Consider the following 21,606-nt stretch of genomic DNA (forward strand, 5'->3'; position numbering starts at 1 on the left):
GGCTGCAGTTAGGGACGGCACGACCCCCTCCCTACAGCCCGGGCCCTGTCCTCACCTGCCACCGCCCCCCTGGGGTGGGGAAAGGGTCACTTGCGGCTGTGACCAGGGTCCGGGGAGAAGATGGAGAAAGCCGGGAAGGAAAGACTCGAATCCGCGCTTCCGGCGGCTTCTGCGCTTGCGCGCGCCTGCTCCCGCGCATGCCCAATGCAGGAGCCGGCCTCCCAGCGCGTTTCCGGTTCGCGCCGCAGCGGGCGGGGCCTGGGTCCGGAGGCGGGGCATGGGAGGAGCTAGCCTACCCCATTCCTGGGAATGCGGAGGGAAATTGTTCTGACACACAGGGATAGACAAACCTGTGGCAGAGGGGCAGCTGGAAGGGAGATGGTTACTCTCTTTTTACTCCTGGCCAAAGCACCCTGGAAATACTTATTTTCAGGGATTTGTCTTTGCGCCTTTCTGTATTTTCACCTTTTCCTGCCATGCATCTGTAGTACTTGCGTAATAACAACGGTAAAAATGGTAATGATACCGATAGTAGGTGGATTTAATCCAGCAGTATCAAGGTCCTGCGTTCTCTTAGCGCTGCTACTTCATCTTAGGCAAACGGAGCCGGCTAGTAGGATGCCCGTGTCTGTGCTTTTGCTTCCTTGATTTCTACCGTAACCACACAGATCTCCTGTTTGTCCGACGGATGCTCATCCAGCCTAAGTGCCAAGCACAGCGCTAGGCGCTGGGGTACCAATGAGCCAAACAAGACCTAACATTTCTCTCCTTTTTTTAAAAAAATGATTTAAGATACTTTATTTCTGACAAATAAAAGTATGTATTTACGTGTACAATGTGACGTTTTGATATATGTATACATTGTGAAATGATGGCATAATGGGACTAATGAACTTAACAATCACCTCATGTATTTCCCATTTTCTGCGTTTGTGGTAAGAACATTTGCAATCTCCTTGTGGCAAACTTGAAGTATAGGATACATTATTAATTATGTCTCCAGAACCTGTTTATCTTGAGTTTGTACTATTTGACAAACATCTCCCCAGGCCCTGATAAGCATCATTCTACTCTCTGTTACAAAGAGTTCAACTTTCTTTTTTACATTCCACATGTAGGTGGAATCATGCTGTATCTCCCTTTCTTATTTCACTTAGCAGTGTCCTCTAGGTTCATCCACGTTGTCACAAGTGACAGGACTTAAGGGCTGAATAACATACTATTGTGGTTGAGTTGCATTTCCCTGATGACCAGTGGTATCCAGCATCTTTTCACATACCTGTTCCAGGCCTAGTTATTTGTCACAAAGATTAAGGGAAGAGAAAAAAGTTAATGGTCACACAGATGATGGAGAGGTGCAGGGTCCTGGAAACCTACGGAACCCGAGTCAGTGAGGGAGGGTCAGTCGTGGCATTTTGGGATTCCACGTGATGTCATTCCTGTCTGCCAAGGGCACTGCCTAACGTCAAGGCAGGCACTTTGGCAGTATTGCCTGTGAGGGGAAACTCTCAGCATGACAGTCCTTCGAGGCCCAGGGACCCCAGGGTCTTCCCACCAGCCTCCCTTTGGAGGCAAACGCTGCCAAACAGCGCCAGTGGTTCGGCGCCAGGCATCACGCATCACCCTGGCATCGGCAGGGGATCCTTTTGTCATTGCACACACTGCGCTGGGCGCCTGCGGACACGCAGCAGCCTGGCCCTTGACCTTAGGGGTCTGGGCCGGGCCAACCTGCGTCTGACAGACCAGGAACATACCCTAGCTCCCAATTTACTACTTTCGTGCCCGCAACTGTCACTTAAGTTTGCAGTGGCGCCGGGAGAGTGCTAATGCTATCCAACCACGGTGTCACAGCCGCAGGCGAGCGAGGCTTCCGGGGGCGATGGAGCAGGGAGGCCTCCCAGCCACGGGCTTCCCGCCCCGTCCCGGCGGGTCCTGGCCAGGTCCTCCTCTCCCGGGCCTACTCCCCGGGACCTGCCCACCTGAGAGCCCGGATGGGAGCCAAGTGGGCATGCGCACGAGCCCGGCGCTGCCGCGATTGGTCGCCGGCTGGGAGCGCGTTGATGACGTATCAGGAAAACACAGGAAGTGACCCTACGGGAGCCGGGCTGGTCACAACGAGTTCTGGTTCTGCGCCGCCTGGGCGGGAGGGAATGAATGGGCGCTGAGCTGGGGGCGAGCCGGTTCTGGAGACCTTCCTCAGGTCTGCGGGCCGCCGCAGCATGGAGGACGACGCGCCGGTGATCTACGGCCTGGAGTTCCAGGTGGGTCTCAGGAGGGCTCCGCGGCGGCCGGAGCGGCGCCCCTGTGTGGCCTGGGGCAGTAGGCCGTGGTCCTGCCGGACGGGCCAGGGGCCTGCGTGACGCGGGGCGGGGTGGGGGCGCCGCGGTTCTGCCCGCCGCCCCCGGGCCTGGAGCCCCGCGCCGCCTCCCGCAGCCCGGCCGCTCCCTGTGGCCTGACTCTCACTACGCAGCCGGCCTGTTTACTTGTGCACCTTTCCTCCGCCGTCGGGCTTCCTGGAGCCAGGCGCTGCCTGTTTTTTGTTTTAATTTTGACACAACATTAAATCTACATTAAGAGTTGCAAAGATACACGGAAAGTTGTGTACCCTTCACCCAGTTTCCCTGAGTGTTGTCATCTTCCAGGGCCAGTGCACACTGACCAAAACTTTGGAGTTAGCATTGGTACAGTCTGGTTAACCGAACCAGACTCTTCGGATTTCACCTGTTTTCCCACCACTGTCCGTCCTGTTTCCTTCTCGTCCTGTGTTCTCCAGTGCTTTTAACCGTGACCATGGCAGGGAAGGTGCACAGCGAGTGACGGTGACATGAGTGGACCCTGTAGTGTAAGCAGTGGAGTAAGGATGCAGGGAAAGCAAGAGAGCCTGTGTGGCTGAAGGAGAGGGCGAGTGGGGTAAGGGATGAGCTCCAAGGGCAGGTAGGTCGCATTGAGTGGGACCTGTTACAGCCCTATACTGGCTTCCGTCTTTCCAAGTGGCTTCAGAGGACCTGTTATATATGCTTGAGGCACTGAGGGACAGTTACAGAGAAATAAAAACAGTTCATCGCCACATGAAGTGCCTGTTACATAATTGTGTGCGGCAGATGTGTCTTAACAATATGCATGATTTCTGCTTTCAAGAAGCTTACAGTGGGAGAAGCAGCAGTGTTAGTTACTGAAAGCCTGTATGCCACTGCAGCTCCCGAGGTTTCAATCCCAGCTCCAGCACTTACTCTGTGACCTTGGGTCTCAATTTCCTTGTGAATAAAATGGGAAAATGAGCCGCTACCCACTGTGGCTGTTGTGAAATTAAATGAGTTAATACATTTAATTCAGGCACCTAGAACAGACCCTAGCACCTAAGAAGCATTCAATAAATGTTGTTCTGGTTATTGTGAGGCAAAGTTCTTACACATAAACTCCATACAAGGCGGTATCTAAGTGTCCTAGGAGCCATGAACTGCTGTGGGGTTTGACCGCTGGCTCTGTCCCATAGGACTGGTGCCTTAACTTCCAGTTGTTGAGAACATACCTGTGTTTCAGGCACTCTGCCTAACAGTGCACAGATATTTTTGTTTAATTCTCACAGCAGTCATATAGGGAGGTGTTATTTTTCCTGTGGTAAGAGGCTGCCTCACTGGCAAATGATAGAGATTCTAACCTAGGCAGGCTTTAAACCCAAACCGACTTCAAAGCCTCTTTTCTTTTTTTTTTAATTGAGTTATAGTCAGTTTGCAATATTGTGTCAACTTCTGGTGTACAGCAGTTTTTCAGTCATACATGAATATACATATATATTCATTTTCATATTCTTTTTCACCATAAGCTACTACAAGATCTTGACTATATTTCCCTGTGCTGTACAGTATAAACTTGTTTATCTATGCTATATATACTTGTCAGTATCTATAAAGCTTGAACTCCCAGTCTGTCCCTCCCTATCCCCCTCCCCCCGGCAACCACAAGTTTGTATTCTATGTCTCTGAGTCTGTTTCTGTTTTATATTTAAGTTCATTTGTCTTCTGTTTTTTTTTTTTTTTGGTTTGTTTGTTTGTTTTAAGCCTCTTAACCACAAAGTTACACTGCTGTCTCCTTAACAAGGTGCACGTGGGGGTGTGCACACAGGGCGCGTGGGGGAGATAGAAGCTTCCCTGACCTTGTGCATCTTCCTCTGTTGCTACTTCATAACTTTTTGATCTCCTTAAGAAATCTCCTAAATAACCTGGAGGTTTTGATCTTCAGTGTCGGATCTTTAAGGAAACAAAATGTCGTTCCCTGGCATTCTGACAGATCAGTGGAGTGGATCCTTACCTTCGACATCAAATATTTTATCTGAATTTCTTCTTTGTCTTAAAAGAAGTAACTGATTTTTGCACTTATTTACTTTGGACAGCTCTGTGGGCCGTGACTTTCTTGAATCTGAAGCACCATTACTTCAGTAAACACAAAAGAGCTAGAAGTTATAGTGGAGGTTTGGTTGTCAGTGATGTTAAAATCACTTTGGAGAACAGTTTACATAGAAGATAAGGATCTAATTATTGAAGGTGGTGAGGCTCGGAGGCTGAGATGAGGTACGTTGTGCAAACAAGAGACACATTCCTGTTTCCTGAGCACATTCCTGTTTTTGCAACATTTTGAATTGTGTTCACAATTTTAGTTCTTTTCTCTTTTGTATATTTAAAAATTTTAAATCAAGTAATTCTTATGAGTCGTTTAAGAAGTTAGTTGCTGTGAATGCAAGCAGTATTTCTCTCAATAATAGTAAAAAATAAATAACCGCCTTTCCTAATAACATCAAGTCAATGTTTGCCAGGTTGCGTGCTCCATGTTTTTACATATTTCGTTTCATTTTACTTCCACGGTGCCCTCTGAGGTAGGTTTTGTTATCTCCCTTTTACAAATAAAGTCTGAAACTAAAAAAAGAAGTTAATTGCTGAAAATCTGATTAAAATCAGCAGGCCCTAAACACTCCCTTTGCATCTTATCTGATACCCTGGGACAACCACTTTCAATGTTTTACAGCGATTTCTTCTAGTCTTTACTTGGCTGCTTTTATATCTTGGATATGATCTGGTGACGGGGCCCATGTCGCTTGAGGGTTTTGGCTTTTTCTACGCTCTCTTGCCTTCCCTCAGACTCCCAGTGTAGTTAAGTGCAATCTGTTGCCAAATCCATATCCAGGGTTCTGGTTTTTCTAGTTACGTACTATTGTCGACTGCTGATTCGAGTAGTGTTCTGTGACTAGTGCAGCCAGCTTTTCAGGATGTTTGCTCAGAAACAATCTGAATGTAAAGTTCAGTATCTCACCTTATTTCTGTGCGCGTGGCCTGAATTGCCTGGTTAATGCTGTGTGCCCACCAGCGCTGGTTTCTCTTCCTGGAGTTTCCACTTCCTTGTCTTGCATCCTTTCGAGCCGGGTGCCTAAGTTCTTGTGTTTCTATTACCGCAGCCTGGGCGGGCGAGGGTGTGCTGTTCCTGTCACACTTACTTCGCAAGGCGATGTCTGAAAATCCCCACTAGTTAGACGAGTAATACTGTCAATCCTGGGCAAGTCCCAGGACCCTTTCTCTTACAGGGAGGGCAATTATGTTACAGGACTTACAGTCCCAGGGATCAAATAGGAAACGCTGCTTCCAAACCAGTGCACGAAGAGCCTGCACCTGAGCTGACAGGCTTGAGCACAAAGCCACACTGCAGCCTCCTTTACAGATTCGCTGCGCCTTCACGTACTGCACACGCTGTCCGTTAGGGTGTCTGTCTTTGTGTCCCTCCAGCAGCGGCTCTGTTTTCCGTCTCCGCCACTGGGTCAGCTCCAGGTCAGTCGTCCGGGTTGCCTTACTTTATCTCCTCCGGTCTTGGAAGGGCTCGTTGCTCCGCTGAGTCTCGTGTGCATCCCCTGTGCAGTCACAGGTTCTGGCCCTCCTGTGGTGGCGTCTGCCCTATGTTTTCATCTTCTGAGGTCTTTTCCTGCTGTTCTGGCCTCCCGTCCCTCCCGGTGGTGCTGTTGCTGGGCTCCGGCTGCCTCCCTAGGTCACAGTCCCATGACGTGCCTTCCTGAGCCGCTTGCAGCCCGATCTGTGTGCGTGTACCTGGGTGGGGGTGCCCAGGCCCATGCCAGGCTGCCAGGAGCTCCTGCGGCACAGAGTTTTGTTGAGTAAATTCTTGAGCTGTGACTTACCCCAAGACGGAGGAGTTTGGCAGAGCCCAGCTGGCCACAGTGCAGCCTCCCCGGAGCCCCAGGCTGCTTCCTGGGGAGATGCCCACTTGTGCCCCAACCTTGCTCGCATTCTTGTTGAAGCGTGTGTGGGAGCACTCATTCCTGCTGCCTGCTCTCCCCACCCGCTCAGCATCTTCTCTGGGTCCTACCCTCTCCGCTTGGAGGCTTTCTTCTCAGGGTGCTTCTGGGTTAGAGATGTTCCCAAGTTTCAGTGAATATGGAGTTTGTGTTTCTGCTTTTCATTCTCCTTCCTGCTTTTGTATGATTTCCTTGAGTTTGAGAAGAGACGTGAATCCTTTAGCCCACTGTCTGAAAACCTGGGGTCCCGATTTGGCTCTGTGAGGTGGCGAGTGGAGGAGGAGCTGGAATATAGGGACTTGTGTCAGGAAAGCTGGTTGAGAGTGTTACCGAGTCCAAGCTTGGACTGTTTGTGGCGCCACAGGCCAGCTAATTGAAGGATGAGTTGTCGGGGCAAGGAATAGCGACTCCGTTTGGAAAGCCAGCAGACCAAAAAGATGGTGGGCTAATGTCCCAAAGAACCATCTTGCCTGAGTTAGAATTCATGCTGCTTTTATACTAAAGGGAGAGGGAGTAAAGGCGAACGTTTCCTGCTTGCGCTCAGCCTCCAGAGGGAGGTGTTAATTTCGTTCTTCCTGTGGTCATTCCCAGGTGGGTCTGGTCAGGAAGTTTCCTGTGAGCTAAACACAGGTATTTTAGCTTAACGCTCATCACCTGGGAGGCAGGGTTCCCAGAGTTGGGCCATTATGTATAATGTAAGCTTATAGGCAACATCCCTTTACTGACTAACTTGTAGTCAAAGCAATAGAATACAAAAGTTAAAGAAACAGATCCATATGGGGTCAGGTTTGTTCTTTCCTATCACAGTAGGTCATAAAAATAGGATTTCAGCGAGAAATGGTGTGGGTGACGGTGGGGATGGAGAGGAGGGGGAAGGGCCGGGCCACGTGGGCACTGAGTGTGATCGGTCAGGAGAGGGGGGCCAGGGCACTGAGTGAACGTGGGGAGCAGGTCTGGGGGCACTGGGCTCAGTGTGGTTGAGGGACAGAGATGCCCGGGGGCCCTGTCATGGAGCTGGCGAGGGGGGGCATGGATTGACATTTGGAAGCCACCCACCACCGAGTGACCACAGTGATACCCATGGGGAAGAGGGGAGAGTCAGGAAGGAGAAGGGGGTCAGGGAGGACGGCAGGGGTGGGGGTGATGGGACACAAAGGGCTCCTTATCGGGGGTCTGGGAGCTCGAGCGCGGGCTGTGGGCCGGCTGTGGGTGTGACGCCGTGACCCTGGGGCTGTGGGGAAGCCAGTGCCATGGGAGAACCGCTTTCTGTGCCTGAGCCAGTGTGAAGTCTGGCGGCGAAGGGGAGGGGAAATCATAGGTGATCATGGATGTCCAGCCTCTGGGCCCGCAGAGGCCTGGTGTTAACTACCACAATTATCTGTGAGTGACTACGGCCAGGAAAGGTTTTCTGATTTTAAGGACCCACGTGACTAGATAATTCCGTATAATCTCTTCTCAAGATCCTAACCCAATCACACCCTAATCACAGCCCCTTTGCCATGTACATTAGCACATGCATGGGGCTTGGGGCAAGGATGTGCACATGGCGGGGGTGGGGGGGGCTTCTGCTTCCCGCAGGCGTCAGAGCGTGGGCTGCGGGGACCTGCATGGTCACAGCCGTGGCGGCTCTGAGGGAGCCGGCTCTGAGCGCGTGAGCCCGAGGAGCTGGTCCCAGTGCAGCTGCGTCTGACTCTGTACACCCTCAGGCCTGGCCTGTGACCACGGCCTGGTCTTGGCTGGCCCCTCCTCTGGGGTGGGTCCCGCACGTTGTGCACTGAGCCCCCAAGCCTGTCAGAAGGCCTGCTCAGCGTCACCGCTTGGCCACGCTTTCCAGACTGACACGCGCCTCTGGGTGAAAATGGCCCGGGGTCAGGCCTCTCTGTGCTTCCCGCCTTCCCGGGATCTTGCTTTTCCCGACTGTGTCAGCTCCCTGTAGCCCTGAAACAGACTCAGGGTTCTTGGCTCTGCGGGGACTTGGCGTACACCACCCGCTCTGTCATCACCGGGAGCCACTTTCTGCTCCGTTGTTGAGGAATCATTTGTTCAACCAATCTGGGACCTTTGGAAATAAATACTGGTTTTGTTAAAAGCACAGTGTACATCGTCATTGCTTAGTTCTTGTGCCCTCTTACTGCCATTTCCAGACACAGCTCTGAAGTGGGATTGTCGGGTCATTGAGTGGACGGGAGCTGAGGGCCGCTCGCGCACGTTCCGAGCGCTTTGCGGACGCCTGGCGCCAGCTGCTCCTCCGGCGGCAGCAGAGGAGGGGAGTGCCTTTTCAGTCTGTCTGTTAAATCTGACTTCATACATGTGTGTGCCTTTTCCTTCCCCCCGCAGGCACGTGCTCTGACACCTCAAACTGCAGAGACAGATGCCATCCGGTTTTTGGTTGGGACGCAGTCTCTAAAATATGATAATCAGGTAACTATTTCTGACAAATGTATACATGTTCAGCACTAAGCCTGTTCTTAGTTTTATAACCATTTTGTTCTTGATTTTTCAAGCAACGTTTGAGAAAATTAATGCCACACACGCGAAATAAAACTTTCACTGGGATTTACATATCCAACTGTACGTAATGATTAAATTAAATAGTTTAATCTTATTCTGTGTAACATTACTGCTGCGGGTTTGTGGTTACATAGGATTTACTGTGCAAGTGACTGGAGAGCAATTGGGCTATGTGGTCAGCATCGCCCCTTCGACCCCGGCCAGGGGGTGGCCGCTTTGATTGCTCACAGCACTCTCTCTAGCTGGGCCTGCGTGAGGCCATGGCCCACCTCAGCGTAGCACTGCAAGCTGTCACTGCTGGTCATCCACAGAGAGTACCAGTGTGGCCCATGTGCTGATCCGGCCACCACGGTGGAACGGATGTTAGGTACCCACACAATTGAGGTTCAGGCCACGGCTGGACACAGACGTGCGCCCTTGTGCGAATGGATTAACCTCGCTGGCCTTCATTTTCCTCCTGGCTGACAGATAGGTGGAGCCGTGTACCGGTGCTGGGGGCGCTGTGAAGGTGCACCTGCCTTTGATCCTGGGAAATGCACAGGAGGTCGTGTCGCGTGGTGTAGGCCCCCGGCCAGTTACCACGGCCGCTTGCGGGGAAATGGCGTTAAACTCGCTGCCTGAGAATACTCGGTGCCGGGGAGGGCGTGGTGACGTCCTCACTCTCCCGAGTTGATGAGGGGGTGTGTATTAGCGTTGTCTTTTTGACAACTAATTTGATGATGTGTATACCTAAAGCTTCACAAATAAGTGCTCAAATTATTTAACCTGCAGTTCTTACACCCAAAACATAGAAAAAGCTTTCTATACAAGGCATATTATTGTAATGGTACGTGTGATGGCGAAAAAATTAGAAGCAATCACATTGTGCAAACATTTGGATGATATGAAATTCCCATTTATAATGGCAGACTCATATGGTCCAGCCTGGTTGAACCTGGTCACTCACAAGCGTCCCAGCCTGAAAATTCTTAGTTGACTCAGTGAGATGTGAAGACCGCACGTGCTGTGTCATCGCTGAGAAGAGAGTGGATTATACTGCAGTGTGTACAAACAGCGACTCATTGCATTGTGCTCCTGAAACTAACACCGCATTGTGTCAATCATACCTCCACTAAAGCAGTAGATAAAGGACAGAATGAATCTCTGCGTAGAATAAAGACTGGGAAGAAACAGGTCCAAAGGGCTCCAAGTTCGAGCTGTGGTCGTCTTCAGGGGATGCGGGTGTTTGTGACAGAAGTCCTTTCTTTGTGATTCCCAGTTTTCTGAACGTGGATGGATGTGCTGTCACTTTTCTCCTGGAAAACATCAGATGGGAATGGGCGGCTGTCTCACAGGGAAAGAGGAGACCCAGGGAGGCTCCATGAGTCCGGGGGACGCTGCCTGAGGGGAGGGGGAGGAAGACTCGCCAAATGACGGACAGGGAGCTGGTGCTGGAGGCCCAGCTCCTTCCTCTGGCGCAGCCCCCTGCCCGCTGAGCGGGTGGGCGGGTGTCAGTCAGCCCAGAGCTTTTGTCCAGGGCTGGGCCAGGCAGACCTTGTGAGGGGCAGGTGCTACTCCTCCACCTGGCCCTGCCCGCAGGCCCTAACTGCCTCTTTCTCGGCCACTTCCTTTTCAGTTCCTCTCAATTCCGAGGCTGCACCATTGCCCTTTTTTGGTAGAACATTCTTGAGAATAAGGAAGAAATTATTGTTATTACTTAATAAGGGACGCTTATAAGATTTTCCTAGAAAATATTAAAAGCTAAGAGAAACTCATGGGTTAAAACCAAGATGAGGCGATGTAAGGCATTAATTAATAAGGGACTCTGTACCTGGTTTTCTCAGCCAAAACTCTCCTGCATGGCTCTGACACTGAGAGAGGATCAGCCCCACGTGGCGGGAAGTGCTCTGCTCTTCCTGAAATCCTTTGTGGCGTGAGATCGGCCCAGGCTGGGCCCAGGCTGCAGGGGCCCCTGGGTTGTGGCCCTGCCATGGGAGCCGTGATCGTCCGGGGGGTGAGATCGGCCTCCTCCGACCTCGGACCTGGGGAGAGGGACGTTTCCATTGTAAGTGAGAGGCTTTGGGCCTCCTTCATTCCCGGTCTTAGCAACGCGACTGCCCAGTGGTAAGGTCTGGGAGAGCAGAGTAGTTGACTTTAACAGGGACAGATTCGCAGCTGTTTGGAAGCCCTTCCTGTGTCCTCCGCGGTGCAGCGGCCCCGAGTGCTCCGCGCGGGCCTGCTGCGTGCCCTGTCGCCCCGCTGCTCTCCCACTGCGCACTCAGGCCTGCAGCCTCCGGCTCTGGGGACATCTGCTGGCCACAGCTGAATTAAAGGGGGGAGGACGAGGCTTCTAACTTCCCGTCTCCACACTTGAGCTGCAGTGTCTTTTGTCTGTGAGTCCCGGTGCGGGGGACAGGAGATGCTGGCATCGTGCTGGTTTCCAGGGAAGATGCGAGTGTGGCCAGGACCCGCGTCCTTCCATTCATCCATTCTTTCATTCCCTCAGCAGGACTTGCTTAGTGCAGTGACCGGGCTCTGAGTCCTGCCACTGTCCTGTGCGGGGCACACAGAGGCACATTCGCGCTCGAGCTGAGCTTCCGATGACACGGGGACCCAGGGGGCGGTAACTGCAGCGACACTTAGGAGAGGGGCGGGAGGGGGCGCCCATCTCCTGCCGGGGGCTCCGGAGCCCGCATCATGGAGAGGCACGGCTGCCTGAGCAAGGCCGCGGGCTCTGGTGAGCTCGTCACTTGCAGGGAGTTGGGGCCCTGTGCTTTCAGGGAACTTTGGCACCTTCCCTGGGAGGAAGCTGGGGTGAGGGGAGGCTGAGAGGAGCAGGCGGGCCGGACCGTGTGGGGACACGTTTGCTGGAGCCACACGTGGCACGCCTGTCCCTTTGCACGCGGGACATGCTCGTTTCCCCTCATACACGACACGTGGCCTCTCACATGCGATGTGCCTGGGTCCCTGCATGTGTGCGTGACACGCTTCCACACGTGACGCACGTGCTTCCTCCCACATGCGACAGGCACATCTCGGGTGATGCCTGCGCCCAAGAGAGGGGCCCTGGGGAAGGGCTGAGCACAGCACTGGTGGGTCCTGCGTCTCCAAGAGGACAGGTGTAGTGTCCCTCTGCTTTCCAACAGTGTTCTTAAAAGATGACTGCCAAGTGTGCCTTAAGGTGACGAAGACCATCTCACTAACGTCCCGCCTCCTTGCCCCATCCCATCCCCGCTCAGAGCCCTGGGCGTCTTTGTCAATTCCCCCTGTGTCCTGTCCCCGTCCACAGTGTTTGTTGTGTGTCCCTGTCTGCAGTGTCGTCTGTGTGTCCCTGTCTGCAGTGTCGTGTGTGTGTGTTCTGTCTGCAGTGTCGTCTGTGTGTCCCTGTCTGCAGTGTCGTGTGTCCCCGTCTGCAGTGTCGTGTGTCCCCATCTGCAATGCCACGAGAGATAAAGAGAACCACAGTGACAGTGGGTCCTGGCCCGGGAGCCCCCAGAGGACTGAGGGCCCAAAAGGTACCCAGGCAGGTGAGGCCCTTCTTGGGGTTGGGGTTCCCACACCTGCGTCCTGGAAAGAGCAGGTGCTGTTGGCCCCATTCCCAAACAGAGGGAGTCGCCTTCAGCAGTCACCTGGTTTCCAAGGCGACCCTGCTGGAAGAAATATCTACTCCGCTCTCCGCCTCCTCCCCTGGCATAAACATGTCCTTTAGTTATAAAGCATGTGCTCTGCTTGTATGTGTGCATGTGTGTGTCCTAGGGACTTGCTGTGCATGTGGGACTCCCACAGGCCAACGCCCCTGCCCGCAGCACCTGCCACGCCATGGGAGCTGTGACAGTGGCATCGCGTGACCGCCAGCCTGGCCTCCCCCCACCGCCTCTGTCTGAGAGCAGGAGCTCGGCCCTTCCTGGGGCCTAGGGGCTGGCTGCTCGGACGTCTGGCCCCTGGCTTGGCCTCAGGCCGTCAGCTCCTTCCAGGCAACTATTCGTTCCCCAGAAAGTGCCCGGCACCTGAATCACGACTACTTAATTCAGCTCTGCTATTTTTCTGAGTTTAGGGGCTGTCACGGTGGCTGGCCTTTCTTTGTCTGGCAGACTGCTTTCTTTTCTGTGCCTTGAATTCTGCCCTGGGCCCGCTGTGCCGGGAGCAGGACGAGTCTTTCCTGTCTCCGGGCCCTCCTCCGGGAGGAGGGCGGGTGTTCCTCCCATCGTGGGGAAGCTCAGGGAGAGGAGCCAGGAGCCCCTGGGACCCGGGCCCGGGCTGCAGGGCTCTGCTTGCTCCTGTGCTGTGCCTTCCCCTAGGATTTTCTCTGCTTCCCCCGCGTCTTGGGTAGACGGGGTGGGTGCCAGGGGGACAGAGAGGCCCGCCCTCTCTGCACAGCCAGTGAGGAGGCGGTGCCCCTGGAGGCGGGGGCCGCACGCTGGCGCTTTCTCAGGCGGCTGTGTGCCTTTGTGGTTTGCTTACTTGTCCGTGTGTTAGCGCCATTGTTCTGTGTGTGCGCTTCGGCCGAGGGTGGCTCTGTCCAGGCGCCCCTCTAACGTCACCGGCCTCTGGTGCCGTGTCTGCTTGTTTTCGCCCTGTAGCTGTGTTTCTCCAAGTTGCTGCCCCTCCTGTCCAGTCCTGGTGTGTCTTGTGGGTGTTCTGAGGACAGAGCCGCGCGCCCAGGGCCCTCTTGCTGCCTGGCTCGGAGCCGGTTGTCATCGGGTGGATGCATTTTAAGGAAAGTCACAAAAATTGCAGTAATTAGGCCTGTTTGGCAAATGCACACAGTTTTCACATGGAAGTCCTCTGATGCCCCGTGGTGTTTTTGGTGTCCTGTTATACATCCTCAGACAAATGAACCAGGTTTCTTTCTGGTGTAGTTTTTCCTCCGTCTGGAGAAGTTACATTGCAGGATGGCGTAGCTCGGGTAGAGCGTGTGGTAAGCATGCACGGGGTCCTGGGTTCAATCCCCAGCACCTCCATGAAAGAAAAAAAAAAAAGAATTAAAAGAAAAAACCCAAGAAGTTATGTTATCCAAGAACCCTTGGCCTGGGCATCCAGTAAATTCCATCCGAGTCATTGGTCTAGGTGTCGGGGAGAATCGGCTCAGACCCCTGGTGGCGTGGCCCGTGGGGGTTGTGAGGGGTAGGTCCCCGAAGCTGCCCTGGAGGCCCGGCGGCCCAGATGGGTTTGCACTGTGCCGTGGGAGTTGCGGAGGGTCTGTCTTTGCTTCTGACTGAACACGCTGGGCCGGTGGATGGGGGTGTCTGTGGGCCTTTCCTGGCTGTGCCTGGAGCCCTGGTGTGTGTGCCTGAGGGCCTGGGGCGTCCAGGGCCCCTTCCACCCATCTTCCCTCCCCTCTCACTTCAGGGACTGCTCACCCCATGTTGTCTGAGGCTCTGGCCTCCCCTGCTGATTACGCCCCAGTGACCCATTCAGGTCCCAACTTCCTCCAGCCCCTGACCATCTTGTCACTCGCTGTGGGGTGAACGCTTGTGTTCCCCCCAAACTTGCGTGTTGGGACCTAACCCCAGGTGATGGTGTTAGAAGGTGGGGCCTTTGGGAGGTGCTGGGGCCCTGAGGGTGGAACCTCATGTGGGGTTAGTGCCTCATATAAGGGACCCACAGAGCCCGTTACCCTCCCCATGTGGGGCCACAGTGGGAAGATGCACATCCGTGGTCCAGGAAGAGGGTCCTTACCAAAATCCGGCCACATGGGCACCCTGGTCTTGGATTTCCTGCTTACAGACGGAGACATGCCCTTGCTGGGCCCCGGGAGGTCGTGGAGCGTGGGGTCGTTTTCTCCTGGACTCCAAGCCTACTTTGGGCGTCACAGATGGGACTGTTAGCACACTGGGGCTTATTTGCTCCAGGAAAGAGTGTTAATAGGGATGGGTAAATGGCAGTCACGCTGTGGGCATCGTAAGCATTGGGAAATGTGTAGCATATTTGATAACTCTCGTTACTTTGGCTTTAGCTGGAGGATCAGTGTGTGTTTCCATTAGATCAAAGAGATCTTAGAAACGCAGTTCCCTCAGTTCACCTTCAGAGGTAACGCTGAAGCAAGAGCCCAGAAGGAGTCAGTGACCGCCCGGGGCAACACAGCCGGGAAGTGGCCAGTCCTCCCTGGAACCCAGCTCTCGGATTCCGCTCATCACTCAGCACATCCTGCCGAGGCAGACGCACGGCAGAGGAAACGGGCTTCACAGGACTGCTGCCGTGAACCGGGAGCAGAGCAAACTGGGGATGTGAGACCGAAGGCGGAGCTTGCGGCCAGGCGTCCCCACCTGCCGTCCAGGCACACCTGGGCAGCTTTCTCTGAGCCCTGATTCTCCAGGATGGGGGAGGCTTGGTCAAGCTCATCTTCACAGGCTTCCTAGTAAGTTTTATAACTGCAGCTCCTAAATTTTTATAGCGTGTCATCTATGCCCTCAGCCCTGCACTGGCAAATCCAACTTTAAAATTTTGATAATGTCAAAATACATGAGTTTGAGCCTCATCATGAGCCGTTAGAAGCATTTTCAGAACTCACAACGGTGTGAAGAGTTGAAAGCAGCCTTTGCACGCGCCCAGGTGAGCGCGCGTCTTCCCGCCCCCCAAGTGGACGCGGGCTGCGCTGCCTCTCGCGCCCCACTCTCTCCTGCCCTCACCGTGATCGCAGTGTTTTCTCCATTATGTCGCTCGTTTCAGGAGCTGGCCTGGAACCGCATACATTTATGCAGCAGGACGTTTCTTTGTGCTGTGTGTGAGCCAGGGGCAGCGTGGGCCCTGTGAGGAGACAGTTAAGTACAGTCTCTTCTTTCGGAATCAGGAACTGTCCCATCTTCCGCTGACCGGCTGCAGTGCAGAGCCTGGCCTTGCAGGGAGTGGGCCCCCCAGGCTGGCGTGGGGCCCCCTGTGCACCCCGATGATGTGGGATTCATAGCATGTGCTCTGGAATCCTGTTTCCAACGGAACAGGCCTCCAACTCTGTAACTCGGTCTCTTCGCCGTGATCGTGGCTGATAATGAAGTGTTACACGGGGCTCTTTTAAGGATGAGAGGAAGCCGTGTGCGTGGAGTTGCCCGGTGCCTGTTGCATTTTGCGTATTAGCCGTCATTCCTTTGATCTCTGTTTGTTTGCAGTGGTGACGTCTCGCCATGCTTTCTGAACGTGCCTAGCTTGAATCATCTCACCACGGTGTATTCCTTGGACCTGTCTGTGAGTCTGTGTAAATGAGGACTGTGGAAAAGTCTCAGGGCTCTCAAGCTTAATGAAGAAGGTTGAGGACTGTTATCAGTGTCAGATTAGGAGAGATGGTCTTGGCAGGATCTTGACCCCCAGCCCCCCGACCCCGCCCCTGGCCGTCTGGGTAGGGGCCGATGTCAGTGTGCCTGAGAGTGTAAGAAGTGAACACAAGGGAAGGCCTGTTTGGTTCAGGTACCAGAGCCTGGTTGGACAGCAGTGCTTCGTGTCTTCATGACAAAGAAGGGCTTTCTGATGAGGCTGTGGGAACCCGTCCCCGGGCGGGAGCAGGGCTCTGGAGGAGTGCTGGGCGGCAGAGAGGAGGTCAGATGTCAGGCCCAAAGGCTGGCCCTCCAGCCAGGAGTCAGAGCCCGTGTGCAGGGAGGACTGGGGAGGATGGCGCCCTCACCTGGCACCCCCTGATGTGGCTCACCTGGTCCTCAGAGCCCGCCCACGAGGACTTCTGAGCCGGAGCTCGAGTGCTCCCCCGTGTGGTGGTCCTGGTGCTGCCGGGCGTCGCAGAGGGAGGGATTTGGGGAAAGGACAAATGGTACATTTAAGTGCATCCTTTTGTAAGTGTCACTGAATTTTCTGGTAAGTAGGAAATACCAGATGCTTAAGAAAATAATTTCCTGTTCCCTCAACAACATAAAAGTTTTTCCTGATTTGTATGTTGCTTTTTAGTCTGTGTTCACATGTGACTTTTATAATTTAGAAGTTGTCCACCAGGAACATTTCCAAACCCACTGTGAAAATTGCATTGGGCCATGAGTGTGGGGAGAAGCTGACTGAAAACAGTTTTATGGATAAAAACATTAGTAAGGGTTTTAATCTCCCCACTCTGCCCAAGAGAAGGGAGGGGGCTGGCGGTGGGGCTGCACCACGTGGGATGCACACGGCCCCCAGGGATCCCAGGAGCTCTCGGGACACTGAGGCTCAGGATGTAGGCGGCAGTGGCGGGATTTGAATTCTACGCTGAGTCCAAAGCGACCCCTCAGGGGCTGGGCTATTTTCACATGAGGACCCGCACAGGAGGACGCGACAGCCACCTTCGCACCCACAGAATGGAGCCTCCTCGGGTGTCATGGAAACGGCCTCAAAGTAGCATTAATGTTTGTTCTGATTGCAAAGTTGTGCATATTAATCATGAAACCATGTCAAACATAAAGAGAAGCCACCGAGAAGTAAAGAAAAAGCAGCTGTAACCGCCCCCGCCCAGCTCACTCCCTGGCTCTCCCGGGCAGGCCGGCCTGCCTGTAACCCGCGAGGGCGTGCAGCTCACCTGCTGGTCGGTGCCCTGGAAGCGTCTGCGGTGGCCTTTCCCGCGCACCGGGCCGTGTTTGCGAGACACTGAATGGCTTCACGGTTCCACGTTACAGTCAGACACCACGGTCTGTTTGAACAGTCTCCTGTTGCCGGACGCTCAGGTGGCTTCTAACTTGCATTACGATAATCAGCGCCACAGTGAACATTCTTGGATACAAATCTTTGTGCACATCCACGATGGTTTTCTTAGTACACATTTAGGTTTTGAACGTTTAATCTGTGTGTTTCCCGGTGACTTGGGTATGTATGAGAGGTTGTGAACATCATTTTCGTCCCTCTGGAAGTTACCCAGAAAAGTGCGGTGGCAGCCCGCCGTGACTCTTCGCGTGGAGGCCGAATGTCTCGCCGCCATGATTGATGCTGTGTAAGTGCTGATGGTTGCTGGCCTCGTTTTGGAGACGAGGTTTGAGATGTGCTGACGTGCAGCCCCTTCACCTCTTCCCCACCTTGGTTGCTCCCGATGTGATTTGAGTTCTGTCCACTGGGGACAGGGTGGGCGGGGTGGGGCCAGGCCTGGCCTCATCAGGCAGCCCGGTTCTCCCCCGACAGCCGGTCTGGGCGACCTTGGCTGCTTTGCATGGTCCTGGCCAACTCTGGCCCTGCCCCAGCCATGGCCCAGCCAAGCCAGTCGGGGACAGAGTTTTTGGTGTGTCATTTCTTCAGCAGTGGATGTGGCTGGGGGTGGTGTTCTGTAGTTTGCAATCTTTTTTCAAGTCTTTTTTTGGGGGTTGGGGCAGGTAATGAGGTTTATTTACTTATGTTTTAACAGAGGTGCTGGGGACTGAACCCGGACCTCGTGCCTGCTAGGCACGTGCTCTGCCTGTGAGCCACACCCCCCACACCTTACAAGCTTAATGCTATATAGGGTTTCGTACCCGTCTTTTGAGAGGAGTAGAGTCAGATGAGCTTAAAGAAGGTATCCTGTCTGTGTAGGAAGAACAGAAGTTGACTGGAGAGCTGAAAAGTGCATCCGAGGCTTCTGGGTCGTCCCGTGATCCACGGAGGCCCGGGGAGAGGGCGCGACTCTGACCTGCCCCTTCCTTGTGTTTGCAGATCCACATCATAGACTTTGACGACGAGAATAACATTATCAGCAAAAACGTGCTCCTCCACCAGGTGGGCGAAATCTGGCACATCAGCGCCAGCCCGGCCGACAGAGGCGTGCTGGCCACCTGCTACAACAGGAGTGAGTACCCGGGGCCCGGGCGCCGCCGGGGGTGGGGGGCCAGCCCGGGCTGGTCTGGCACTGCCGGCCGGCAGCGGCACGGGAGCGCTGAGTGTGCTGTTGGGGTGCGCGCTGCGTTCACCGGGAAGCGGGCCACCATGGTACACAGAGCGACAATACGCGGTGAAGCCGCAGCCCCGGCACCGGAGCTGGAATCACAGCTGCTCCGGGAGCACCGAACCTGGGGCAGGGGGTGATGCCGGAGGCCACCATTGATGGCCTGAGGCCTCCCGGGGGACGTGGCGGCCCTGTGGTGACTAGCTGCGCCCTCGGGGGGTGGCTGCCTTGCCTGTCGGTGCGCGTGGTAGCAGCGTGGAGGTAACGGCCTGTGACTGTCGGGCTTCCTGGCACACGCGTGCTGTGTGTCCTGACAGCCTCCCCCTGCCTCCTGCTGCCTGCACTCCGGTCCTCGGACCTCTGAACGTGGTGTCCATCCAGAGCCTGTGGCCCTGAACTGGCCACACTCCCGCTCTGATTCTCCTTCCTCTGTCGTTGTCAGTGTTCACATCCTGGCTTTAGGGGAAAAACTCAGTCTTTTTCTGTTAAATAAGCCAGAATAAGATCTCTGTGTGTGTTTTGCTGTGTAGTTTCTGAAATGCTTCCCTCGCTGACCCCCCGCGGGGTAGTGCCCGTAGTTTCTAGACACTTCGTTGTGACAGGTTCTGTGTCCTCCTCCCTTTCGCCCTCGAGCTTCAGGGCCGTCTCACAGGGTAGCAGCGTGGTTACCAGGAAGCCCGTGTCTGGGACCCTGTGCTCAGACTCTGCTTTCATAGAATTCTGCATTTTCTTTCCACTTTAACTTCACCCCTACCCACCTTTAACACACCTTTTCTTTGGAGAAAAATAATTGTCTCCTGAAAGGTCTTTTCCTCTCTGTGTTCTTCACCTCTCAGCCTCTGAGCACGCCATTGCCCTTGCGGAGAGCAGCCCCCGTGGGCCCCCCCCTTCTCTCCCGCGTCGGGGTCGGAGCTGTTTGTTTCTCCTTTGTTGCCTTGTCTCCGGTGAACTCGGCTACCACCCAGAGGCTACGGTGGCTGGTGGTCCCACCGTCAGTCTTCCTGGAGCATGTTTGGGAGGGTAACCTACTTTTGTATTTTTGTATAAACAGCTATTTTTTTCCAACAACTAAGAATACATGTTGATTTCCCACATAGGTGGGAACGGTCCTCTCCTAAAGCTGTGGCTGTGTCCCCCTTCACGTGTAATCCTGGACTCTTCTCTGTGGGCCTTACTGGGAGGAAGGAGACAGGAACCACAGCAATGTGGCTTCTACATGGTGTCTAGAAACAGCCTGCTCTGGAGTAATCTTGGAATTGATACGTGTTATAAATAACAGGGTTTAACTTACATCCGTTATGGCAACATGCAAACTAGTAGACGTCTGCACCATGATAAGCGCAGGGGCCGCACACCCACCCACCCAGCCTTGTAAATAACCGGGGAACTGGAGTGGCTCCCCGCTCACGTGTGTATGTACAGGTGGGCAGCTCCCTCCCACGCTGTGCGGGCTCCTGCCCCGGAGGGGGCGTTAGGCCTGGCACAGGCTGGTCTTTCCTCTTCGCACTGAACAGAGCGAGATGGGGTGGAGACGACAGTGTTTCGTCTTTTATTTTAACACTTAGAGTCTCACGTTTGTGGCTTTCAAAAGTAGAGTGGACGGACCTCTCTTCACTGGAATAGCTGTGTACTAGCCACGGTGTCGGCCAAGGGTGGTGTCCCCAGGGCGGGGCCAGGTGGGCCTGCGGTGGCGCTTGAGCTGCGTGTGCCACGTGTGCTGCATGTGCCGCATGTGCCGCGTGTGCTCCGTGAGCCGCGTGTGCTCCGTGAGCCGCGTGTGCTCCACGAGCTGCGTGTGCCGCGTGTGCTGCATGTGCCGCGTGTGCTCCGTGAGTCGTGTGAGCCACGTGAGCCGCGTGAGCCTGAGGTGCGTATTTGTCAAGTCCTCTTTGGTTTGGGTTGAGTGGAAGTACTTCACTGGGGGCACTTTGCCTGGTGGGAGATAGGAAACCAGTCACATAAAATACTGATCAGAGAGGTCTGTTGGTTGTGATTTTGGGGATCAAGTTATTGTTTTTGTTTCAATACTGATGCCTTTAGGGTGTGGATATGATTAACTTCATTGGCCAGAAAGTGTGCATTTTGTTGCCACCTGCTCCGGTGAACAGTCCCCTCTGATCAGTGTAAGGCGGCCTAGGAAGAAGAAACACCCCCCCAACGCCCACCCCAGCGTGCTTGTCCCTTGCCGTCCTGCCCAAGAGGAAGCAGAGTTTCTGGACGGCCTGGCCCGAGGGGTGCGTGGGTGTGGTGTGGTCCATTGGAGGTCCTGGCCTGGGCGACGAGGCCTGGGTGGAGGCCGGCGCGGCCGCGTGGAGAGGGATGTGGGCCAGGAGGTCCCCCGCAGAGGACTTGGGTCGAGGCCCCCACCCCAGGGCTCGTGGCGGATCCTCAGACCAGTCGCGTGTTGACGGCTCCCAGCGCCGTCACCATCACCCTGTCTACATACAAGAAACGTGGTGATGCTGGCGACAGTGCCATCCACCGTTTGATGCTCATGTGCCCAGTGCTTTAGGTGAGTGTCCAGTTTTTCGTTCATTAAGATCGTTTTCAGCTTACTGAGATGTAATTGATGTGTAACACTGTGTTGGTTTCAGATGTGTATTTCATGAAGCGGTCACCACAGTCAGTTAACATCCATCTCCTCCTGCAGTTAAACATTTTTCTTGTGATGGAAACTCTCTCAGCGACTTTCAAATACACGAGAGGTATTGTTAACGACAGTCGCTGTGCTGTGCACCGCATCCCGGGACCCACTTACCTTATAGCTGGAGGTTTGGATCTCTTGACCCCCTTCACCCAGTCCTCCCCCGACCCGTGCCTCTGGCCACCACCGTCCTGTTCTCTGTGTCTGGGGGCTCGTCCTCTTCAGACCCCCTGTAAGTGAGGCCACACGGGACCTGTCTTTCTCCGTCTGACTCATTTCACTTCGCACAGCTCGCTCAAGGTCCATCCTTGTCGCTCGTGGCAGGATGCCCTCCCTCTCTGGCTGGGCAACAACCGCCATGTGTGTACA

At 54.3% G+C, this 21,606-nt stretch overlaps 2 protein-coding genes across 3 annotated transcripts in view; one reads left to right on the plus strand and one right to left on the minus strand.

Annotated features, from left to right (window-relative positions):
- Window positions 1-186, minus strand: part of TRAPPC12 (trafficking protein particle complex subunit 12) — a 52,158-nt gene extending 51,972 nt beyond the window's left edge. For both annotated transcript variants that reach the window (XR_010384319.1, XM_031466499.2), the window contains exon 1: window positions 56-186. The gene's annotated coding sequence lies outside the window, so the exon portion shown is untranslated. The remainder of the gene's footprint in view (window positions 1-55) is intronic.
- Window positions 187-2,077: 1,891 nt separating this feature from the next.
- Window positions 2,078-21,606, plus strand: part of EIPR1 (EARP complex and GARP complex interacting protein 1) — a 78,704-nt gene continuing 59,175 nt past the window's right edge. The window contains exons 1-3 of the mRNA XM_010985969.3: window positions 2,078-2,261; window positions 8,630-8,713; window positions 18,365-18,497. Coding sequence (XP_010984271.2) covers window positions 2,220-2,261; window positions 8,630-8,713; window positions 18,365-18,497 — 259 coding nt within the window. The 5' untranslated portion in view covers window positions 2,078-2,219. The remainder of the gene's footprint in view (window positions 2,262-8,629; window positions 8,714-18,364; window positions 18,498-21,606) is intronic.

The sequence above is a fragment of the Camelus dromedarius genome, chromosome 15 (assembly GCF_036321535.1).
Source record: "Camelus dromedarius isolate mCamDro1 chromosome 15, mCamDro1.pat, whole genome shotgun sequence".
NCBI classification, from domain to species: domain Eukaryota; kingdom Metazoa; phylum Chordata; class Mammalia; order Artiodactyla; family Camelidae; genus Camelus; species Camelus dromedarius.